The sequence below is a fragment of the Helianthus annuus genome, chromosome 5 (genome assembly GCF_002127325.2).
Source record: "Helianthus annuus cultivar XRQ/B chromosome 5, HanXRQr2.0-SUNRISE, whole genome shotgun sequence".
NCBI lineage: Eukaryota > Viridiplantae > Streptophyta > Magnoliopsida > Asterales > Asteraceae > Helianthus > Helianthus annuus.
In genome coordinates, this window is record NC_035437.2 from 142865902 (window position 1) to 142884035 (window position 18134).

At 36.8% G+C, this 18134-nt stretch overlaps 1 protein-coding gene across 2 annotated transcripts; it reads left to right on the plus strand.

Moving 5' to 3' along the window:
* The first annotated feature begins 3785 nt into the window (after positions 1–3785).
* Positions 3786–17129, plus strand: LOC110941613 (transcription initiation factor TFIID subunit 2). 2 transcript variants are annotated; one of them, XM_022183270.2, is made up of 25 exons: positions 3786–4017; positions 5736–6075; positions 6668–6813; positions 6893–6959; positions 8696–8895; positions 8993–9146; positions 9805–9889; positions 9964–10055; positions 10309–10434; positions 10606–10659; positions 10938–11006; positions 11408–11505; positions 11610–11957; positions 12036–12126; positions 12904–13026; positions 13119–13175; positions 13281–13360; positions 13447–13489; positions 13779–13865; positions 13985–14074; positions 14204–14262; positions 14745–14835; positions 14923–15088; positions 15551–15734; positions 15810–17129. In XM_022183270.2, the coding sequence occupies exons 1-25, from the start codon at positions 3902–3904 to the stop codon at positions 16960–16962; spliced, it is 4119 nt and encodes a 1372-aa protein (XP_022038962.1). In that variant the 5' UTR covers positions 3786–3901; the 3' UTR covers positions 16963–17129. The 2 variants fall into 2 exon arrangements, with proteins under 2 accessions (XP_022038962.1, XP_022038963.1); XM_022183271.2 differs by having other exon boundaries at positions 3847–4017; positions 12039–12126.
* The last annotated feature ends 1005 nt before the right edge of the window (positions 17130–18134 follow it).

Sequence of the window (18134 nt, forward strand, 5' to 3'; positions counted from 1 at the left end):
CTGTCTTCGTTTAGCTTGATTTCACTAATTTGTCTCTGTTTATTGCACTTGATAACAATTTACAAGCTCTGGAGACGATTCGGCAGGGCTTCGCCGTTACACAACCTAACTGCTACATAGTTCCGCTTATAGGTGCCTATTTATAGGCCTGATGGGTTCGCTTATATGGACATGACCATATGAGCGGACCTATCATAATGACATATAAGCGGACCTATATGGTTGACACATAAGCGGACCTACAATGTTGACATATAAGTGGACCTATCTAACTTATGTGTTTCTTGATTTTTGTTCACTATACAATTAGCCCTAACCTAAGACTCGAACTAAGATGTAGTCGACAGACAACTGCACCAACAAAATTAAACTGGGTTTTCTTCAAAAAAGCTGAAGAACACGTTGATCGGGTGTTTGAATCATTGATTGGTGATGAAAATCGCACTATAATGTAGTGATTATTGAGATAGAAAGTGAAGAAATGGTTGAAGATGGTGGGTTTTGAAAATGGTGGATTTTGATGTTACTGGGAAGAAGAAGGAAGAAGAAAAGGATAAGATTGACTAAAATACCCTTCCTCCTTATTTTAAATTTTGCCACATGTCCTAATCTTATTGCTTCCTATACTTTCTAGTAGGGCTGTAAACGAACCGAACGAACACGAACAAGGCATTGTTCGTGTTCGTTCGTTAAGGAAATAAATGTGTTCACGAACACTTACCGAACGAGATTTTATGTTCGTGTTCGTTCATTAAGGAAATGAGCGTGTTCGCTAACGGTTCACGAACACAAACGAATACAAATAAACTTGGCGCACGCGACGAAGGATAAAGATAGATGGCCCAGAGAGTAGCACTCTAACTTGAATCCCTTATTTTGGAACGGAGGTCGATTGTATTCGTGGATGTAAATAATGAGAAATGAAAGGAAATGATGCATCAACAAGGTGAAAGTGAGTTTACTAGTTTAATTGTTAAGGAAATGAAATAAATAAAAGTTTAATAATATAAAAAGTACAAATAAAATATAAGAAAATACAAAGATCTTCAATTAAAATACAAACATACGAACATAAACGAACGCAAATCAACGAATGTTCACGAACACGTTCACGAACACCTTATCGAACGTTCATGAACACAATCGAACGAACGAGAACTCTGTTCATGTTCGTTCATTTAACTAATCGAACGAAATTTCTTGTTCATGTCCGTTCACGAACATAAACGAACTTCCCGCTGAACGGTTCACAAACTGTTCGCTGAACGTTCAGTTCGTTTACAGCCCTACTTCATATCCAAAATAAACTTCCTATTTGATTCTCACCCAGTTTTTTATTTGATTTTAATCTTGACCGTTGATACTACAATCAGACGTACTAGATTACTTCCTATCATTACTATTACCATTGATATAAACTTTCTTGAGCAATGAAATAAATACACCAAATGAAAACATATAATGCTTTCTCAGGCTACACGGTATGGGATGCGGCCCCGGTCCGTCGCGGGTCGGCGACGGTCCAAACACCGTGCCGCCCCCATTCGTCCCCGTCCTCTCCGTCGGCTTCTAGCCGTTTGCGACGAAGCGATTAAGGTGGGCCCCACACCTTTTTTACCGTTAAAAATTAAAAAAAAAACTTTTCAAACGGCTATATTTTAAAAACCACCCCATTTCACTTCCATTTTTATAAATACTCACATCTTTAACCCCCTTTTTTCACAACTTTTCACCCACTACCACCCCATCTCTCTCACATTTTATAAACCACTCTTCCCTTTTTATAAAAAATCATCATATTTTGTACCATTTTTTACCCGCTACCACCCCATCTCTCGCTAAAAAATTATCATGGCTTCACCCGTTTCTTCCATTTTTCAATTTCTTCTATGTCTTCATCGTCTTCGTCCGAGTGGTATTCATCATCTTCGGAAGAGGATGCTATTATGCACAACATGATTATGAACGCGGCTCAGGTGTTCATGGCGGCCATGAAGGGTTGTCCCAACGGCTAACTAGACGAGCAAAATATAACCGAGACCAAGAAGGTATTTTATTTTTTTCCTTATGTTTTATATAGATTTTAAAATGTATTTTATAATTAATTTCATTTATGTTTTGTTCTAAATTTATAGCCGGCCACGATAAACTAGTAGCCGATTATTTTGCCGACGAACCCGTGTACCCAGCCGAGATTTTTCGACGTCGTTTCCGCATGAGTCGTCCACTGTTCTTACGTATTGCAGGCGACATGGCCCTGTCTGATCCGTTTTTTACATTGCGAAACGATGCTAGGGGGCAAAGGGGTTTCAGTAATTTACAAAAATGTACGTCGGCCATTCGCCAACTTGCATACGGTTTCGCACCCGATGCATTAGACGAGTACATTCGGATGTCTGAAAGAACCGCACGTCGATGTTTGCACAAGTTTTGCCAATGGGTTGTCAAATTGTATAGCAAGCGATACCTGCGGAAACCGAACGCAAACGACGTTCAAAAATTATATCAAGCACACGAACAGAGATATGGTTTCCCAGGAATGCTCGGGAGCATTGATTGCATGCACTGGCAGTGGCAGAACTGCCCAGTTGCATGGCAAGGTCAGTATACTAGGGGAGATCAGGGACATCCGACTATCATTCTAGAGGCTGTTGCGTCACAGGATCTCTGGATATGACATGCTTTTTTTGGTCTACCTAGTTCGCTCAATGACCTCAACATCATATACCAGTCACAGATTTTTGATGATGTAGTGGCGGGTACAGGTCCAGACACAAGCTTTACGGTTTCAGGGGTGGAGTACAGGCGAGGTTACTACCTAGCCGATGGGATATACCCAACGTACTCGACAATCGTTAAAACTATCCCGCACCCGACCGACGACAAAAGAAAAAAGTTTGCAAAGTTTCAAGAGGGCGCAAGAAAAGATATTGAACGGGCTTTTGGTGTTCTACAAAAAAATGGCACATCATTTCTATTCCAGCACGTTCGCAAACACCAAGGAGGTCACGACACATTATGTACGCTTGTATCATCCTTCATAACATGATCATTGAAGACGAAGGGAGAGCGATATGCGACTACGACGAAAACGCGTCTACTGGAAATTTTGTTCCAGTTAGTGAGGAACAACAAGATTTGAACGCCTTCGCTCTACGTAACGAGTACACACATCACAACCTACAAGCGGACTTGGTGGAGTACATTTGGAACAACGCTCAAAACGAACCCGCCCACCACATGGAAGACGAAGACTAGTAGCTTATTTTAATATGTTAGGATATTTTTAAGTTTTTTTTTTTTAACTTTAGGCTTTTAAGTTTTTGTTTTTTTTAATTTATTTTTTTAAGTTTAATTTTTTTTTAAGTTTTTGTAATGTTTTTTAATATTAATGAAAATATTTTGTTACTTTATTTGTTAAATGTTTAAAAAAAGTTGAAGATTAAAAAAAATAAAAAAAAATATAAAAGTGGTGAAGGATGATGACTAGGACCATCCTCCCATGCCCCCTAGTTTTGGAGGATGATCCATCCTTGGGAGGACTATGACGTGTCGTCTACATGGCGAAACATCCCCTTGGAGGACCATCACCATACCTTGTAGTCTCAAAGATAGTCGAGCGATACATAATACCCTGCGTTCGTGCCCACAATAATCATCATCTATTTTAACCGAGAACCTTTACACACCGTCCGATTACAACAACCATCAGATGAACGGACACGATTCAATCATCAAACCTAGGGCTCAAACTCGCAATCTCATCTAATACATAGGGACATCTTCCTTCAAATAACTTCAAAATCCCCCTCTATATTAACTCCCCTCCCTCTTCTCCCCCAAATTTGAAGCACTTCCACTGTGTATTCTAGGTGTATTTACACACAGTTTAGGTTAACAAATGGCAAAACCTCGAAAGCATAAGACCGAAGATCAAAAAGCCGATAATTCAGAAGCTGTGGTGAAACATCAGAAGCTATGCCTCGCAATCGATCTCGAAAAACGTCGAATCTACGGGTTAGTATGTGTTTATGAACATTTGCGTGTAGGTTTTGTGATATATTTACATTCAATTATACTCGTATATTAGTATGAGTGTTTAATTATTGTAGTATGAGTATACGTGTGACAGAATTTTTGATACTTTTGTGTTGTATAGCAATTCAGGTTATCACATGATGCTTGATTTGTTTAGGAGTGGTTTGATATGAGAATTATTAGATTTTGGAGATTAGATTTAGCTTGCTCAAGGAACATTCTGCTTATTGCTTTTATCCTGATGTGATTATTGAGTTTTTTTATTATTTTTTATTTTTATCTTAGACATGTATTAGTTTGTTGTGTGTAGGAAACACCGAATGTTGTGGTTACGAATGATGAACAGCTTGTTTTTATTTGTAAGTGGCGTTTTTTGATCGTTAATGAGTTGTGCACTGTTTGAGAAAACTGAAGAAGGTAGTTATCTGTACATTATTGTCGGTGTGAGGGAGCTTATAAGTTATAAGTATATGTTTATTTCATATTGTAAAGAAGGTTTGTTAGGTCTGGAACTGATGCAACACACGCACACACACGAATTTTAAACATAAAAGAAAGTGAAACACGCGAGATTTATGTGGTTCGGTCGGTGTGACCTATGTCTACGGGCTGCAGTTAGTACTCTTTTATTTAGGTGCTCAGGAAATTACAAAGTCCCTACACACCTATATATACTAAATAGACTGCTTACAACATTGGGAACAAGAAAATATAAATTAGGTAGGTTGCCTAATTCCTTCTCTGCGCATAAGGGCTAGGGCCGACTGCCCATTCTCTTGGCCGAAAGACTCCACTAAATCCAACAAGGATTTCTTTATCTTCTTTCATGATCATGGCATATTGATTGGCATTGAATTGTAAAATCTTTGAAATAGGAAGGTGCATTCATTATAGTGGTAGCAGTACAATACTGTATTTTTGGTATTAGGTTATGATTATGGTTCTTATTTAAGTTATCACGGAGTGAAGGCACTACTTTGAATGATGCATGATTTGTTTAGGAGTGGCTTATACTATGAGAATAGTAGAAATCCGAAGATTAGGTTTAGCTTGCTCAAGGAACATTCTGCTCATTACTTTTATTTTTAGTGCGTAATTTGAGTAGGCTTTTATCTTAGATATGTATTAGTTTGTTGTCTGTAAGAAGACACCAAATAATGTGGTTACGGATGAAAAAAAAATTGTGTTATTCATAAATAGTTTTTCTTGATAGATAATAAATAAGATGCACAATGTTTGAAGCAAACTTTCAGAAGGTACATTGTCAGTGAATTCCGAGAAGCTTATAAGGATATGCTTATTTCATATTGTAAAGAGAGGTCTACTTTAAATTCTTTCATGATCGTGGCATCTTGATTGTCATTGAATTATGGAATCCTTAAAATAGGAAGGTGCACCTATTATAGTGGTAGCATAATTTGTTGATGATAGCAGTGCAATGCTGTATTTTTGTTATTAGGTTATGATTACGGTACTTAATTGTAGCTTTTGAAGAAAAAAACACTTTCTTTTCTTTGTAAATCTTGTTTCTTGATTGCGAACAAAATGTACTTCGTTATGAGATAACATCCTGAAAATATTTGGAAATATTTGTCAGTGGAAGTAAAACTTGTTGTTTACACTTACAGATGTGATATGCGTAATGCCACTAAGTCATCATCTGGTATCTTATGATTCTTATGTTTATGTTTGGATAGGTATACCGAGCTTGAAGTAGCTGTCCCAGAGAATGGTATTGTGGGGTTACATGCTGACAATTTGATGATTGAGTGTGTAACTGTCGATGGAGAGCCAGCAAGGTTTGAAATATTCCCTCACTATCAGCAAATGGACAGTGACGACAGATGGTGCTCTGTTTCTTCAACTAATTCTGCTGCTGATGCTGCGGGTTCAGTATATGTTTCATGTCTTGAAAGAGAATTGGTGCCCAATTTGTTGATTATGTGCTCTAATGAGGCTACCACCAAACCAGTGCCTGAGCAGCTAGAAGAGACGGTGCAAGAAAATGGGACCCAAACATCCAGTGAATCCAAGCAGGTTATTGTAGTTACTGGAAGTCAATGTATTATGTGGCAATTGGATTGCAACCAAAGTATTCAAATGATGCTTGAGCTTTGTTCTTTAAGACATAACCGTGGTTTTTGTTTTTGGGTTTTAGGTTGATATGTAAATATGTAATTCGTCCTTTTGTGTTACCACTTTTTTTACATCTTGGTGATAGACAATATTGTGCCTTATTAAAAAGTAGTGTAACCAAATTTACTCTTAAGGTCTGGTTTCAAAATGTCTTTAGTAACACCTAATGTTGAAAAGCCGAAGAATCTTATAAGTGCATGTTATCTGTACATATGAGCATGTGTAAACGGATGCAGTTACACCATTATCATCTTTTAGGTTCATGAACTGTCGATATCTGCTCTTGAAGAGTTTTATTTTTTATGTTTTTACATGGATAATGACGGATTTATCATATATCCTCTATGGTTTCCTAAGACTTCAGATGGAACTTGGCTTCACTTTCTTATTAAGTCAACCGACACTTATGGTTTCATGACAATATGCACCATTTTTTGTTCTAGTGCTGTATTCCTATTTCAATATGTCCTCATGTATGTTATGTTGGCTGCAGAATGTAAAATTGATCCGCATCGATTACTGGGTGGAGAAGATAGAAACAGGAATACATATTGAAAAGGATGTTATGCACACAAATAATCAGATAAGACGTGCTCGTTGTTGGTTCCCTTGTATGGATGATAGTTTACAACGTTGCTGGTAAGAAAATAGTGTTACTCTACTCGGTATGCTCACATACATTTTTGTTAAATGTTTTTAATGTGTAATTTCATTTCAGCTTTGACTTGGAGTTCACGGTGGCCAACAACCTTGTTGCTGCCAGCACTGGAACCTTGATGTATCAGGTGAGAAAAAGCAGTTAAATGGGATTCATTGCAGGACCTAACATATGGTAACGGGATAATCTTTCATGTAACATGTTCATGTGGTGTACTTTGTTTGGTTGTTTTTATGCAAATAAACTTCTATACATTATTGCTTGTTCTCGGAGACTTCAGATTAAGGTCATGGACTATTGGTTTAAAATGCGCGTCGGGAGCGCATAATGCGCGATGCGGATGATGCGCTGATGAGATCGCATCAGGTGCAGCGATGTGCTGCAATTCCATGATGCGATGATGATGCGCTCTAAATCGTATAATGCGCTCATGAGGCGCTCGCATGATGCACTCGGATGCACACATTTTTGATAAATTGAGAACCCTAAAAGACCAATTATTTATATTTATATTGTTTTAGAATTAGAATGTGCTTAGTAAGCTTGTACAGTGAGATGATGAAGTTGTCATGTGAGTTCTTTCATAGATTACTTGTACCTTTTGTATAAACTACGTGTACACATAAGAGTTAAAAGACTGATATTGGCTATAAACAAATCTTCTTTGGTGGTACCAGAGCTTTTTTGTATTTCTTTATTTTAGTCTCTACTTTAGTAGTGCTTAAAAGTTAATAAGTTAAAATATTATCTATAAATAATTTTTTGTATTTTTAAATAACAAACGCCTCACATACGTGATGCCTGCGGATCACGCGCTGTTCATTGCGCATCAGTTTTTGGGATCATAATGCATCAGAGCTCATTGCGAATTCTAAAACCATGGACTTCTAGGGCTTTTCCTACACTTTTGTTTGCCTTAGCCTTAGCCTTAGCCTTAGCGTTCTCTTGGCGTATAGATTTTTAAGGGGAGTGTGTACTATATAGGTACTTTTTTAAGGGGGTTCATGTAACTTCTTCTTGTCTCATTGCTACTTTTTTGTATGGCTGTTGCTTTGATTTCCTTAGCCAATTCTATGTTATCCAGATTACTATATTGTACACGTCATTAAGTAAAAAAGTTACACGTGTCTTGTGTATGATGAGGCTTTACTTGTTCTATGAACCAATCTAGGAAGCATGTGAGCAAGTGTGTTTGTGATGTTCTTATGTTCAGGATATTTGGTAACATTTTTAAAGATACCATAGTTTTGTCATGTCATGTACAGAATATGCTAAAATAAAATAGAAAAATAAACTTAAAAAGGAAAAGTCAGCTAAGTATTCAAACCATACCAAAATAAGATCGAAGGACCAAGTCATATGATTTACTATAACAAAGGGAATGTTGCTATTCATCACAATAAATACTTAATTTGCACAAAACATTGGGGTTGAGAAAAACTAGTCATCGTCATGATCAAATTATTATAACATCATCATTCATCACCATCACTGCCGCATGTGTGGAAATATGGTTTTTAAATAACTGTCCATGACAATAAATAAAAAGAACAGAACAAAGGCATGTATGTAACTATTGAGCGTGTGCCACACAAAGAAAACAGAGCGTACCGCAATTAGGTAATGTCACTTTAATGAGCCTTTCTTGAAGTGCATGGGTCATGTTTTTATGTGACCCAAACGCACGGAAATCTAAAGAATTACAACAGCCTTTCTTTACTCCTATTTATGATGATGCATTTTGATTTTTTTATTTGCCAAAATTCTCCCAAGTGTGAACACCACTCTGTCTGTTACGCAGCTACTAGAATGCCTCTTTTATATTGTGCAATTTTTATGCTTAGTTTTTGTTTCTTCTTCCAGGTTTTGACCAATGATGACCCTCCACGTAAGACATACATCTATAAAATAAATGTACCTGTTGCAGCTCAATGGATATCTCTGGCTGTCGCTCCATTCGAAATATTTCCTGATCGTCATAATAATCTTATAACACACATATGCTTGTCACACAACTTGCCAAAGCTTCGGAACACAGTGGGATTTCTTTATAGTGCATACAGGTTTGGCATTTTTAAGTTTCAGTTAAAGACTAACTCAGGCTTGGTTTTCTTCTTCTTCTGCATCTGTTTTATGATCACATGTTTAATCATGTAACAGCCATTATGAACATTACCTTTCCACCAAATTTCCATTTGGGTCATACACACAAGTTTTTATCGACCCGGAGATGGCAATATCGTCTTTGAGCTTGGGTGCATCAATGAATATCTTTAGCTCACAAATTCTTTTTGATGAGAAAATCATTGATCAGGTAATATTTTGCTCGGAGTCTACCTTTTTATGGACTTTCTTGTTGTACCCGTCTCTTTTGTTTGTTTTCCTATCACGTATGTTTTGTTTTTAAGAGCCTTCTTGTGGTGCACACCTTCTTTATAAGGCCAACTAGAATTTTACCCGTGCCGTGCGTTGCGGCGGCAACGTCACGTTTGTGACTTTGTTACACGTGTTATGATGATTACACTAACGTGTGATGCCCACGTGTGACGTGACGCGCTTTTGACTTTTTTATACACGTTATGTTAGTGGCATTAATGTGGTTAGACATAGATAAAAAGAGTATAATGTCTCACACGTTGCGGTGTAAAGTCGTAAAAGTTATTTAAACAAAAGAATTAAATACCAAAAGTTAGGGGTCAATGTATCACTTATCAAAAGATTGAGGATGAATGTGTAAAGTCTATAAACTTGAGGGTCAAAAAGAAAAATTATGTATCTTAAACACAAAGGATATTGGCCTTTGTGTTTAAGATGATATATAATTGTTGGTATGTCCCACCAGTGGGATTTGTTAATTAGTTTCTGCTCATGTGCCATATAGCAGTTATATTTAAGAGTGATGATATATTTTCAAGTATGGTTTAGTTATATAATTCACATTTATATTGGTTTCTTAATCATCATTGGAGCAGACGATAGATACAAGAATAAAACTTGCGTATGGTCTTGCAAGACAATGGTTTGGGGTCTATATCACTGCAGAGGCACCAAATGACGGTAACACACTCCTACTGTTCTTGTGGATTTTTTTTAATAAAGTAATGCATAACTCATCTTATTTCTGTTGTCAGAGTGGTTATTGGATGGACTTGCTTGGTTCTTGACGGACTCATTTATTAAGCAATTTCTAGGAAACAATGAAGCACGGTATAGGCGTTATAAGGTTAACAATCTCTTCTGTTTGCCTGATAATAATTTTACAGCGATGTTATTTTACCAACAACCCTAGAAGTCTTTTGGTGCCTTATCTAACTAGGAGTACAAACGAGATGCATTTGACCCTGTAAAACTCATCTAAACATACATATGTTTTATTTTGATTTTGTCCGCTAAATTACTAATTCAATAACTTGTGTTTAAGCATCTTCTTGATATTGTTCTTGAATGGGGTGTTTCATGTGTGAATACTGTTGTAGGCAAATTGTGCTGTTTGCAAAGCAGATGATAGTGCTGCAACTGCCTTGAGCTCTTCTGACGCTTCCAAGGCTTTGTATGGAACACAGTGCATTGGTTTTTATGGAAAAATTAGGTCTTGGAAATCTGTAAGTTTATATTATGAATTTTCATATTATATTGTCCCGTTAGAGCAATCATAAGTTTGCCATATACACAAATTTTCAATTGTATGCTTTCACAAATAAGTCAAAGTCAATCTCTCAGAAAGTTAAGTAACATTTCTGCCAGATAACATTTCAACTACTTCTTTCTTGCAGGTTGCGGTTCTACAAATGTTGGAAAAGCAGATGGGTCCTGAGTCATTCTGTAAAGTAAGATGGCTAACTTTACTTTCGTTTTGTAATATTCTACTAATTTAAAGAAAGTGCTTCTCTATCTATTAAATTAATAAGTATCGTGATCTAAAAATATTATGTATTTGCTTGCTTGTGCATTCATCTTCCACCTTCTAGTTTTCTTCACTTCCCTATGTTCCTTCTGCTTGATAAGTTAACTGTAATATCATCCAGTATCATTTGTTATCATATCAGAAGACTCATTATTAACTTCTTAATGCCATTGTTTGATTCGTATCTACCTCACTTCACAGGTCTTAAAGAATCTGGTTGCACCTCCTAAAGATACAACTCACCCCTTGAGAACCCTTAGCACAAAAGAGGTGATTAAGTAGAAGCTATGTCATGTCTATTCTTTTTGAACAACAATTTTACTTGACACGCATATACACGTCCACATATTCTCTTTTATTTTTTAACTATGTTGTCAGTACTCAGCACTATATGTGTGAACCAGATCACATATACTATAAAATTGTATTTGTTCATGGTGTGACATATCTGCATTATGTTAACTGTTCTGCATACTAGTGTTGTGGTACATTAGGGTTTTCAATCATTCAAAGTATTTGAATCATTACCGTTAGGGTTTTCAATCATCGTGTGCCATTAAGAGTTATGATGCAAATCAACACAAGATATGCAGGATTACTTTCAGTAAACAGCATGAGTTATGAAAACGAGGTTATTATCAAACATTCTTTGACTAAAGTTTGGAATGCAGTTTCGGCACTTGGCTAATGAAGTAGGCAATCTTGAGCGCCCATTTCTAAGAGAGTTTTTTCCTCGCTGGGTGGGTTCTAGCGGTTGCCCTGTTTTAAAGTATGATTTAACAAACTTTAACATGTTTCTCTGTTTTAAAATATCTGCCACTTTTAATGCTAATTTTTTCATTTTTTTCTTTTTTTGCATTTTGTCATACTAAGGATGGGGTTTTCATATAACAAACGGAAGAACCTGGTTGAATTAGCAGCTTTGCGTGGGTGTACAGCCACACCAGATTCAAATCCCACTTATCCCAATTCAAAACCCGATTTTGTGAAACGAGAAGCTGATGCTGGATGGCCCGGAATGATGAGTATACGGGTTCATGAACTTGATGGGATGTATGATCATCCTGTTTTACCAATGGCGGGGGAAACATGGCAGCTTCTAGAAATACAATGCCATTCTAGACTTGCTTCCAAACGTTTTCAAAAGCCAAAGAAAGGGCCGAAGCATGATGGTTCTGATGATAATGCGGATACAGTTGCCTCTGTAGATATGCGTTCCAAGTATGCAGTTATGCGCTTTTATTGTTTTAACTATACTTTATGCTACTTTCCCTTTAATTTCATGAGATGATTTGTTAGCAGCAATGATTCCCCCCTGCAATGGCTCAGGGCCGACCCTGAAATGGAGTATCTTGCCGAGATTCATTTCAACCAACCTGTACAGATGTGGGTAAGTTTTGGTTTAGTAATATCTGATTTCCTATTACTTACGTTATTAATATCTTTTGTGGCAATTTTGACCCTTTTACTTGTGATTTAGTTGAATTAGGTTATTATAGTTTTTATTAGCTATGATGGGTCAAACGGCCAACAGGAATAATTATTAGCCAAAAACAAAACGGCCCAAATGTGTTTAAAGTTTAAACTGACTTAAAACAGGTCAAAAGTTGTGCGAATTGTATTTTTATTGCACAAGTCCTTTTAATTTATCTTCGAAAATCATCTATATAGTTAAAAGGCTATTTTGTTAACATCAACCAACTTTGGCCCCTCAACTTTGTTAATGACATATTTAACCCCTCAACTTTGGTAATGACATATTTAGCCCCTCAACTTTGATAAGGAGATGTTTAGTCCCTTAACTTTTGTCAACATCAACCAACTTTGGCCCCTTAACTTTGGTAATGACATACGTAGCCCCTCAAATTTAATAAGTTTTTTTTAGTTTTCTTTATTTACCCTTACACTTTATTATAGTTACTATTTAGAGCCTCAACGTTTTAGTTTTTTTTTCCTTTGACTTGTTTCCTGTGGTTTCTTTTTAGTTTTTTTTTTCTCAACACAATGTTTTTCTAAATTTTTCATATGTACCGACTACCGTCATAAGTAGGATATTTCAATTACATTTTGCAAAAAAAGGATGAACTTTTGGCAGTATGTCGTGTGATTTTATTTTTTATGTTCTTTCTTTACCCAACTGTTTTGAGAAAACGTGAACATAAACCAGATAAATCAATTGGAGAAGGACAAGGATGTTGTTGCTCAAGTACAAGCAATTACAGCACTAGAGTTGTTTCCTCGTCTTCTCTCAATTGTCAATGCGTTAAGTAATCTCCTCTGCGATTCTCAGGTACTCTTTTGATAATATATATAATCATCCCTGTTTAGTTATTCATTCTATTAGTTATAAAATTTTCAATTTTGAGTTTTCTCCCTTTCAAGGCATTTTGGCGAGTGCGGATTGAGGCGGCTTTTGCTCTGGCTAGCACAGCATCTGAGGTATGATTAAAATACCATCAAAATTCGATTAGTTAGAAATTTGGAGTACTTAATTTTCTTGATATCGGTCATTTGATGCAATGTTTGTTTGGCTTGTTTTCGTAGGAAACTGATTGGGCTGGTTTACTGCACCTGATTAAGTTCTATAAAAGTCGAAGATACGATGAGAAGATTGGACTCCCAAAGTAAGTTTTGTGTCCTTTTATTGTTTTGGTAGATGTTTAATGATACCTTGCTGTAGTATGCTCAGTTAATTTATTTTAATTCTCAGGCCGAATGACTTCCATGATTTTGCTGAGTATTTTGTACTTGAGGTAATGTGATGAGGTAGGATGTGCAGTGTCTGTGTCTAGTGGGCCATTTTGACACAGCATGATCTTTGTAGTTATAAATATATTCTTAACATATAAATTAATATTGTAGCTTGTACAATTACACGTATTATATAATGACAAAATGAGTACATTTCGCTCAATGTGCTTGATTTGACTTTTTAAAGAGCACTAGTGTGTATTTACAGGCTATAAAAGATAAGAGGTGGATAAAAAAGAAACATTTCTTGATTTCTTTTATAATTTTTGTGAATTGCGGACGTTTTCACAGGCTATTCCGCATGCAGTTGCTTTGGTTAGAGCGCCAGACAAAAAGAGCCCTAGGGAAGCTGTTGAGTTCATTTTACAACTTTTGAAGGTATATATTCATTCCACTTTTCCACATATACTGTTATTTTACTAGTTATGTGTTGTGTTACTATTTTTTTTTTTCCTCTGCATTCTTAACTGTGGTCCAAACATCTATTTATTACACAGTACAATGAAAACAATGGGAATCCCTACTCTGATGTTTTCTGGCTTGCTGCATTGGTCCAATCAGTTGGTGAACTTGAATTTGGACAACAGGTTTGCTGTCATCTTTTGAATTTATATAGAAGTATTTATAGTTACATCTTAATGACTAAATTCATCATACAAGTTTTTTACTTTTATCTTCATTGTTCATGTATAATATAATATACTATTTAATGGCAGACAGTTGCTTTTCTATCTTCTCTTGTGAAACGCATAGACCGGTTATTACAGTTTGACAGGTGCGTTGTTACTCTCATCATACCGTCAAATTATAACTTTTAACCATGGTTTTAAAAAACGCTTGAGGCGTGCGCCTCAAGGCGTGCCTCGAGGCGAAACGGCCAAAAAATGAGTCTGAGGCGCGCCTCATGGTGTTTTTAATGTATATGCGCCTCAGAGGGGCTGGGGCGCTAAGAAAGCTGCGCCTCAGGTGCGCCTCAAGGGATTTTGATGTTTTTGACTTTTTGTGTCAATTTCAAGCATTTCATGTCTTTTTTATGTGTGTTTTTGATGATTTTGATGAATCTGATGATGAACTTAGTATTATTATTTTCATAATATATATAATTTTTATATTTATGTATTAATACCGCCTCGGCCGTACGCCTCGTTTCGCCTCGAGGCTTCGTGAGGCGAAGGGAAAACGCCTCGAAACTCGTTTCCGTTCTTTTAAACCTTGCTTTTAACCCATTTAATTAGATGGATTTTACATATTTACCAGGCTGATGCCAAGCTACAATGGAATCCTGACAGTTAGCTGCATTCGAACACTAACACAAATTGCATTGAAGCTTTCAGAATTCACCCCTCTAGTAAGCCATATTTCCTTTTGTCTATACCTACACGTTTCAAAATAAAACCGTTTATTTATTTATTTATTTTTTTTATTTTTGTTTCAGGATCGTATCTTTGATTTGATTAAACCCTTTTCCTCTTCTAAGACACAATGGCAAGTTCGAATCGAAGCATTCCGGGCACTTCTTGACCTCGAGTATCACTGCAAAGGAATCGATGCAGCATTGATTTTATTTATTAAATATTTGGAGGAGGAGCCTTCATTAAGAGGTTTGGCATGTTGTGTAGTTATTAATTAAATTAGAGTAAAATGCCATTTTCGTCCCTGAGGTTTGGCCGGTTTTGCGACTTCTGTCCAAAGGTTTGTTTTTTCGCATATGGATCCAAAAGGTTTAAAATCTTGCCATTTTCATCTGGCTTGTTAACTCCATCCATTTTTCTCTGTTAAGTCGGGGGTATTTTCGGCTTTTTTTGTCAACTTAAAGGGCAATTTGGTCTTTTGCCCTTTCAAGTTAACAAAAAAGAGTGAAATACCCCTGACTTAGAGGATAAAAATGGATGGAGTTAACGAGCCGGATGAAAATGGCAAGATTTCAAACCTTTTGGACCTAGATGTGAAAAAACAAACCTTTGGATGAAAGTCGCAAAACTTGCCAAACCTCAGGGATGAAAATGACATTTTACTCATTAAATTATATTATAAGATGGCATATTTTAAATGTTTTTCATCAGGTCAAGTGAAATTGGGTGTGCATGCTATGCGGTTATGTCAAATAAGCGGTGATGCGGATGACGACCATGGTGTGATGCAGGGAACTCTCGTGGCACTACTTCGTCTTCTTGAAAGCCCAGTAGCATTTAACAATGTTACACTACGCCATTATTTATTCTGCATTTTACAAGTCCTGGCTGGAAGGTTATTTGTTATAACAGTATAACACCATCCATATTATAAGTTTTTTTTTTTTAAATTATAACTTTTGTATTTCAGACCACCGACACTTTGTGGAGTTCCTAGAGATGAAACGGTGATCAAGGGCCACACGGAAATTTGCAATGAACTTAAAAACTTCTTTGCCGCTATTGTGAACCAATCTAAGCCTGCAGAGCCGTCTTTAGATGCGCTTATGCTTCCGTGTGACGAGCCTGCAAATGAAACGAACACAGAAACAAATATCGTTTCCATTACTGATAACGAGAGAACCCAGCCTCAAGACATTACTCTGACGTTGACCGAACCCGATGTAGTACCAAAAGAAGGAAACGACAATAACGAACAAAAGCCACCAGATTTGATCATTCTTGATTCTTCAGAAGCTCATAAAGAACCAGATACGGTTTCAAACAGTCAAGAACGAAAAAAACCCGTGTTGAAAATCAGAATGAAGCAATCATCTGCTGCTTCTAGTAGAGCCGAGGATGTTGTCGATAATGCTGTTTTAGAGCGATCTCAAGGTGCCCATAATGGCGGTGATCACGGAACAAGTAGTTCCATGTCCATGGATGCACCACCGCAAAGAAATTTCATCGAGCCTGCGAATGTCGGTAATCAAAACGTTGATGATGTTAACTCATGCCATGATCTCGGGTCACGTGTAACTGCCAGTATCGGCAGTGCTAAACTACCTCATGATGGGCATGATGATGGTGTGGGTGATGGTGATGCCACACTTTTAAAGGAACTACAGTGTACTGCTGAATCAAGTAAAGTTCAATCTAATGATGTGGAAACCGTGAATCATAACAAGTACATTAGTCTTCGAGCCCTCAATGAAGGTGTTGATGGTTTGTTGGCGGGACCCTCGAATCAAGCGGTTTCGGGTAATAAAGAAAAGGAGAAGGATAAGAAAAAGAAAGACAAGGAAAAGAAAAGAAAAAAGAAAGATAAAGACGATCCGGAGTATTTGGAGCGGAAACGGTTAAAGAAAGAAAAAAAGCGAAAAGAAAAGGAATTGGCTAAACTGATGGCAACGCCACCTTTAATAGATGCGAAACAAACCGAATCTGTTAAAGATGAGGTGGCGGTTGCTCGAGTGACAAATGTCACGACACCAGTGGACGGTGTGGTAAAGCGTCCCGAAGGTACTACTTCAACTCACAAACTCAAAATAAAAATAAAAAACAGAACATTGACCAAACCATAGTAACGTGTAGGCTGTAGGTGTATTCTTTTAGAAATAGTGTTCTGTACAACTGTATACAATATATCATGAACGTTGAAATGTGTAACAATCTTGTGTTGGTTCGCTTACGGGCCTAGATAGGAAAGGTTGATTTAGTTCTGTTTGGGTCCCCTCCCGTTCATGACACATGTTTGGTGGGTTGATTGATTTTTAGTTCAATGATAGAAGTAGAAGAGAGCCTTGTGTAGTGAGTAAAGGTGTACAAAACCGTTTTTTTTTTAAATTTTAAACCGGTCCAGCTCTTAAACCAAACAGGTTTGGCCCAAACTGGTTTGGGTTAAAGACCGGTTTAGGAGGGAAAATGTTCGAACTTATCAAATTGATTGGGTCTGGTTACAGCCGGTTTGGGACAAAAACCCGGTTTTAACCAGTTTTTTTTACTTGCTATCAAACTGGTTCGGGTTGGGTTATAAACCGGTTTCAGAGAACGAGAGCACGAATGGGTGCCAAATCTACGTATTGGGTTGGGCCTAAACCGGTTTGGCCCAAACCGGTTTTTGGTGGATCCATTTGGGTCGTGAACCAGTTTGGCGGGCCCATACCGGTTTTTGTGTACACAGTACACCTCTAGTTGTGAGTTGTGAATTTTGTTCTTGATGGGCCTGCATAACTGGGCTTTTGAGGTCATTGCAACATGTTTATCTGGTGTTTGGATTTTCTGTTTAGTTTATCTGGTATGCATTTTCAACCAGAATGAAATGAAATTGGACTCGATTGTTTTAACCTGAAACAGAACATGTTATGCAAGTTTTGATTGGAAATCGGTTCTGATTCATATAGACCGAATTGATTTTGACGAGACTTGAAAACTCAAATTCAAACCTCCCTCAGAGTTCGTATCCTATGAGAAAGTTGAACTAAAAGAAATTAAATGTCATACGAACATTGCAAATTCAGTTTTTAAAGCATTTATTACATTACAGTAATATATATATATGATTGAATTTTGTACATTTTAGTTGAGGAATTGAAACCTAAAATTTACAAGAGAAAATCAGTTATGCAACATTAATAAGTCACAATTTATATGCATATGTACTTTCTAAATACAAGGGTTTATCTTCTTTTTTTTTACCGTTCAAAAAAAATTTCTTGACTTACTTTAGAGTCAACTTACTTGTTAATATAAAAAA

Coding starts and splice junctions, on each gene's coding strand:
- LOC110941613 (XM_022183270.2), top strand. CDS start 3,902: ATGGCAAAACCTCGAAAGCATAAGACCGAAGATCAAAAAGCCGATAAT. Junction 6,076..6,667: donor CATCCAGTGAATCCAAGCAG/GTTATTGTAGTT, acceptor TGTTGGCTGCAG/AATGTAAAATTGATCCGCAT. Junction 14,075..14,203: donor AACTTGAATTTGGACAACAG/GTTTGCTGTCAT, acceptor ATTTAATGGCAG/ACAGTTGCTTTTCTATCTTC.